Here is a 6,881-nt window from a genome sequence, read left to right as displayed (position 1 = left end):
AGAATTATGAGGGTGATAAGACTCCATCTTTGAGCTACCATGGCTATAAGAAATCTCCTTGATAGTACGTAATTGAACAATGATTTGATATTTTGGTTTTGATTAATTTTATAGAAAATAGCAATTCATTACTACGCGTATCTATTATAATAAGTTCGCTAAAATTGTTTTTGCATAACCTATTCTAACTAGGAATACAACGTGTATATATTATTAGTAAACCTTCAAGCACTACTTTCATCACCTCATATTTCTTATTTTCCAAAGTTTTGCAACAAATATGGCTGCTTGCATATCATCATCATTAGGTCATATTGATCATCAATATTCATTCAAGAAAGTTGATGATGATTTTTTCAACATCAACAAATTACCATGCCTAAAAATGGTGGCTGCATCTCTATACATACCCAAAAATAACCCAAAGAAACTATTAGGCGAAGATGCACACTTCATCTATGAATCATACCAAACTATTGGTGTCGCTGATGGCGTTGGTTATTGGGCTAAACTGGGAATCAATGCTGGAATTTACGCGAGAAAGCTTATGAGAAATTCAATTAAAAGGGCGGCCCGGTGCACTAAGCTCCCGCTATGCGCAGGGTTCGAGAAAGGGTCTGACCACAAGGGTCTATTGTACGCAGTCTTATCTTGCATTTCTGCCAGATGCTGTTTCCAAGGCTTGAAAACAGCCTCTGGCAGAAATGTGGGATTTCAACATCAGAAATGTTCTTTTTAACTGGTTCAAGCCTTGAAAACAGCTTACAAAAATACAATTTTTGAAGGATCGTTTACGACTTGTATTATAACTTTAGACAAGAAAAAGAACACTTTATATGTTGCTAATGTTGGTGATAGTGGATTTTTTCTAATCAGGAAGGGAAAAATTATATACAAGTCGCAGATACAACAAAAGGGATTTGGGTGTCCGTATCAATTGGGGAAGTACAAGGATAATCCTAGTATTGCTCAGGAGATGGAATTAATCGTCGAAAAAGATGATATTTTGATTGTTGAGACGGATGGGATGCTTGATAATATGAATGAAAGTGAGATTGAGAAAATTGTTCGAAAAGGGATTAATAGGAAGTTAAAAGCAGAGGAGTTGGTTGGAAAAATTGGAAAGGTTGTGTGGTATAACTCATTTGATAGATTTGCAGATACACCATATGCAAAAACAGCTAAGAGGGAAGGCCTTAGTCAAACACACAAAGGAGGAAAAATTGATGATATTACTGTTATTATAGCGTATATCAATTAAGATGAATATTTTGTATAACAAATTAATATGAAGCACAGAATGTTATGTGCATATACGATTTTATGTTATATTGGGGTTAGATTACACAATATTTTGGAACTACTTTGCTAATTATTACTTATTTTGATAAAGTTTTGCAATATGTATTTCATGCACAAAATGCGATGATTAAAACAGTGATTGGTCATGGCAAATTAACAATCTTGTTGCTATCCAATTGTATACTTACTTACTTTCCTAAGTTAATAGTTGCGCAGATGATATCACTAATTAATTGAACATGTCGATAACTCTTAGATCGACTACTCAATTATTTCTAACGCCTATATTCTTATGGTCGTTAGTCAATACTGAATTACATATATATTTCTTCTGTATCAACTAAACAAGGCTAATGGGTATATTCCTATACACGTTAGCAAAACGATTCCCCCTCCCTATGAGATTCACAAACAAGCTTTACTTTTTCTTATTAAGCTCGCAAATTTTCTCTTCTGAGTCAAATTAATGAGCCACAAATAGTATCTGCAAGATGATCAAACAATTGAGACCAAGAAAAAGAAAAAACTCAATAATGGAAAACCAATAGATCTAAATAATTTTAACAACAATCACGAAAGAACCACAATTCTAGAACGAAAAGCTTAGCTTTACATAGACATGGAGGAAATACAACAAATCATCCCCAAAAAAGCATAAATAATATAGAGAAGAAAAGGTAAATCAATAACTCCGACCTTCACAACGACTCCTAACCAATAACTCTGGCCTACTTATAATATGTTATATGTTCAGTCAATAAGTTGTTGCCTTCAACTTTCCGATGCACATCTCATCACAATTCACAATCTACTTCATCCAAATTTAATCACTTTTCAATCATCACGTGAACCTTCAATGTTGCCTTCACTTCATTTACTTGATTGAATTGTACAAAATTGTAACACCCCCCAAAATTTTTCGCTAAGATTCGAACATTTCTTCACGTAAGTGTAGACTCGGACCGGAGGACTTGTAATTTTACACATGAGTTAGGATCAATTCCTAAGTAATTGAAGTGTGTTAGATGTGTTTAGGGGTCATGAGGGATCTCTAACACCAAGTCGAGTCCAAAGAACTCCAATCGATTAAGTTTTTGGGTGAGTTAGTATTAAGGTCAACTTCAAACGAGTATATCTCCTAGAATATAATGAACTGGATGGACCACGACCTACCAAATTAAAGGTCTTCGAGTCTTCTTTCCAATGCCACCAAGAATGTAATTTTTTGAGTTCGAAGTAAAAAGATATGACGATCCTAAGACGAACTAGCTCAACAGGAATTTTAGGCCTGGATTGCAACTGCTGGGAATATGGCCTTGGCGCCGCAAGGGCGCGACGCGCCACTATCGCGCCAAGAACATGCCTCAGTAGTTTGGTCCCTGGCACGACGCGCCACTATTGGGTAGCAGGGTTTTTCGAGCCTATTTTCCAGAACCCAGAAAACTTGGGCTTGGCGTTGTAAGGGCGCGACACGTCACTATCGCACCAAGAACATGCCTCAATAGTTTGGTCCTTGGTGCGGCGTGCCACTAACGGGTGTGCAGGTTTTAGGCCTAATCGACCTGGCGCTGCAATGGCGCGATGTGCCACTATCGCGCCAGAACGTTTTCAGCCTATTTTTCAGAATTTTGGAGAAAGGGCAATTTGGGAATTTGTCCTAAATTATATATGTATCATCCTTGAATATTTTGGGGACATATTTTCAGCCCCTCTCTCTCTAGAAAAGCCCTAGAAAGATCCTCTCTCTTCCTCTTCTTCTTCTCCAAGTCCTTCTTTAACAAAGAATTGTTCCAAGAGTTTTAAGATTCGAGTTCTCCATTGAAGACCCAACCACAAAGTTTTCTTTAAGTCTTCACTAAGGTATGTAAGGCTAACCTAAAATATGGATTGAGTTCTTCCATATGCCCATAGATGTGTTAGGTAGAAGTTGTGAAAGATTCCAACCTTTTATGAAGATTTTCCTTGAAATTTTCCTAAACCCTAGAATATTTTCATATGCTAGAAATTGATGGATGATTTTAATGACTTGAGTTACTAAATAGTTATATTTCATAATTATTGACTACAAATGGATCTTGGTATATAGATTTATAGGTATTGACGATATTCTTGAGTTGAGTTTGTTGAGAGTATGGATTCATATTTCATTCACATGAACCCGAGATGAGATTTCTTTGTCATAATTGTCTTGAGGTTGAGGTGGATAGTTTTGTGTATATATGTATTGATTGGAATGAAAAGAATGAATTGGATAGTTAAGAATGTCCTTTTGCTTCCATAAATTGAACATAGGACTAAATTAAAGATTTTGGAGTAGATGTTTGACGATTGATGTGATGATGATATTTGACAATGATGTAATGATAATGTTTGATGATGATGGTGATGTGATGATGATGTTTGATGACAATGTGAATAATGGTATTTGACGATGATGTGAATGAAGAGGTTATGTTGATGAGGATGTTGTATGATGAAGTGGATTGGAGTCTAATGTGATTATGTGATATGTGATTTACCTAATTTGATGTGGTTGGAGTCTTATGAATATTTCGAAAATAAATGATTTTGGAAACATTTTTGCATAAACTATTCATACACTATTTTGAGTTTAAAGAGTAATTATTTTCATCTATGATTCAAAAAGAGTTTAAGCATGAGTTGAGTTTGAGAAGTCTTTTAATTATTTTTGAACACAAGTATTTTGAGTATAAATGAGTTGAGTATTTTTACATTAAAGCATCTATTTTGAGTTGAGTTGAGGAGTTGGAATTATATTTCAAATGTACATAATATTTTCTACATCCATTGAGTTGAGATGGTATCAAATTTGAAGAGAAGAGTTTGATGATTGAGATGAGTTGATTTGAAAAGAGTCCAATGAGACTAAATGAGTCGATTTGAAACTAAGTCCTAAGAGGCTAAATGAGTATTTTGAGTATCTTACTCATTTGATAGATATGAGCATATTGAGTCTTGGGGGGAGTATCGAGCACCGAATTGGGTAAGAGTATAGCCCATACTCGAACCAATAAACTACGTCGCCAAACGTAGGAGGGGATGGAACCATTAAAGTCGGATGCTTTCCATGGGATCAAACCGTTAAAGTTGGATGTTTCCCATTTTATTATCCTGACATTATAGGACTTGGTTGGATTGGATCCATGATTGATTGATTCGTTCATACCCTGGCAAGGTATGAACGGACGCGACAACAACGTCGGCTTGTTGTACTATCACTCGCTCATATGGTAATAGTTGCCGATTAGAGAAACTCCCAATTATATGGATTGTGCTTGATATGATTGGTTTAATTGTGATTGCAGATGATTGAGTTGAATTGTAAAACATTGCATAATTCTAATTTGCATATCTATTGAATTGAGTTGATTGCATATGACTTGATTGGATTGGATTGGGTATGTGATTGGATTGGGTTGGATATGTGATTGGATTGGATTAGATAATATGTGATTGAATTAGAGTTGATGGTATGTGATCGGATTGGATTGGATACGTGATTGGATTAGATGGGATAGAATTATAAATGATTTGATTGAACTGTATTGTATATGATTGGATTGGATTGGATTGTATGGTATATGATTGGTCTTTGTCTAAAAATGTATTCTTACTTTAGACTTTGATTGAGTTTCTCTTATCTTTCTGATTCGGAGATATTTTAACCAACGTTATTCTTCCTTGAGGTATGTTTCATTCTGTCATATTACATACTCGTACATTCCACGTACTGACATCCATTTGGACCTGCATCGTTTCATGATGCAGAGGCAGATTTAAGAGATCGTCAATAGGAGCACCATTGAGGATCTATACACACTCAGCGCATTGGTGAGTCCTTCCCTACATCCGGAGGACACCGCTTATATCATTCTTGCATCGAGTTAGCCCTTTTCATTTTGATTTGAGGTAGTCATGAACATGTCATTGGCACCAATTAGATAGTAGTGATAGAGGCTTCATAGACTAGATAGTGAAGGGTCGATTGAGTATTTCATTTCTTAAATTATTCTTGTCAAACTATTTTTTTATGACAAATAGTAGAGTAGATTTGTTGGCCCATGGCCTTTATTCTTTGGGTTAGGTTGATGTTTTGAGTTGCCCACCGAATATTCTCTTTATTTTTTTGTCTTCCACTGATTGATTGAATGAACGGATGTGTGATCAAGCTATGTGGTTCGCTTGGGAGCCAGAATTGGTTCCTAAGTGCCGGTTACGTCTAGGGTACTCTCCCGGAGCTTGACAAAAATGCTTGTACTTGGTGAATAATAAATTAATATATAATTTTCCAAGCATTAAAAACCTTTCCATGGAGTATAAAAACCTTCGAAACAGATTTGTCCATCAATAATAGGAATCACATTGGTGGGAATATAGGTTGATACGTCTCCAGCTTGTGTTTCAATGACGGATAAGGCGGCTTCTCTTTGATGAATGTGGGAGGGGGAAAATTCGGAGAGGGTTGATTTGGAGTGAAAGATTAAATTAGGAAGATAATTAAGTGAGACAAATCTATTTCTAACAACTCATGTATCTCACCCTAATGTGGTACATAATTAATAAATAAATGAATAATAAGTAATTATTTAAATTAGTAGATATATCATGAATGTATGTCTAATTAGGTAGTTTTGCCTAATAGAAATCCAGTAGTTCTAAAGTTTAGAAGTGGTAGATATAGTCAAACATCTCTATAACAGTCATTTGTTATAACAACATTTCACTATAACAATATAATTTTTTCCAGAATTGATTTTTCATGTCACCATATTTTATTTCTCTATAACAATATTCTACCTATAATAGAAATGATATTAGTTATAATAGTATACTCTTTATAAAATTACGCTATTATAACAATCATACTAGAATAATGTGTAATAAATTTTTATAAGTATAATATGTGTCAGGATTGAGAACTTGGGTAATGCGGAATTTAACCAAATAATCTTATAATGACAATACCAAAGACAATAGTAAGTTGATAATAACTAAAGTAGAGGCAAATAAAGAAGACACAAATTTTACGTGGTGAAGTAGGTGTGACCTAGTCCATAGGCGGAGAGGAGGATTTTACCATATCAATAAGAGTACAAAATTAGAGTAAATACTCTAATTAATCCCAAATACCCCAAGAGAATAACCTCACAAGATCACTCCAAAGAAAGGGTTCACACAAGTGTTTCCCAACACTAACTACTCTCTTACAAAATAACTCTTAATGAAAATACAAAGAAAGAAAGTAATGAAATGTTTTCATATGCTTCAAGGTGTGTTTCAACTAATGGTCAACTTTTCTATTTATAGAGAAACAATGGATTGCTTGATGTCATGGATGATATCATTTGAAGATACAAAAATTTAACATCTTAGTGTGAATATATCAAATATTGTGTCTATCAAATCTTTGACATTTATGATTGCTAAATGTGAACCTTATCAAGTATGCCAAATCTTTGACAAATCTGATTGTCAAATTTCAACATTTGTGGCTTCCAAACCTTTGACAAACAAAAGCCACATTACAATATGTATAAAATAAAATATTAAAATATTTA

General features: G+C 34.5%; 1 protein-coding gene across 1 annotated transcript; it reads left to right on the top strand.

Annotated features, from left to right (window-relative positions):
* The first annotated feature begins 280 nt into the window (after positions 1-280).
* LOC129892950 (probable protein phosphatase 2C 55) lies at positions 281-1,261 on the top strand. Its single transcript, XM_055968455.1, has 2 exons — positions 281-576; positions 877-1,261. The coding sequence occupies exons 1-2, from the start codon at positions 281-283 to the stop codon at positions 1,259-1,261; spliced, it is 681 nt and encodes a 226-aa protein (XP_055824430.1).
* The last annotated feature ends 5,620 nt before the right edge of the window (positions 1,262-6,881 follow it).

This window comes from Solanum dulcamara, chromosome 6, assembly GCF_947179165.1.
Source record: "Solanum dulcamara chromosome 6, daSolDulc1.2, whole genome shotgun sequence".
Lineage (NCBI taxonomy): Eukaryota > Viridiplantae > Streptophyta > Magnoliopsida > Solanales > Solanaceae > Solanum > Solanum dulcamara.
The sequence above is the reverse complement of the archived record's forward strand: the minus strand, read 5'-3'. Positions and strand labels throughout refer to the sequence as shown.

Coding starts and splice junctions, on each gene's coding strand:
- LOC129892950 (XM_055968455.1), top strand. CDS start 281: ATGGCTGCTTGCATATCATCATCATTAGGTCATATTGATCATCAATAT. Junction 577..876: donor TCAATTAAAAGGGCGGCCCG/GTGCACTAAGCT, acceptor TTTTCTAATCAG/GAAGGGAAAAATTATATACA.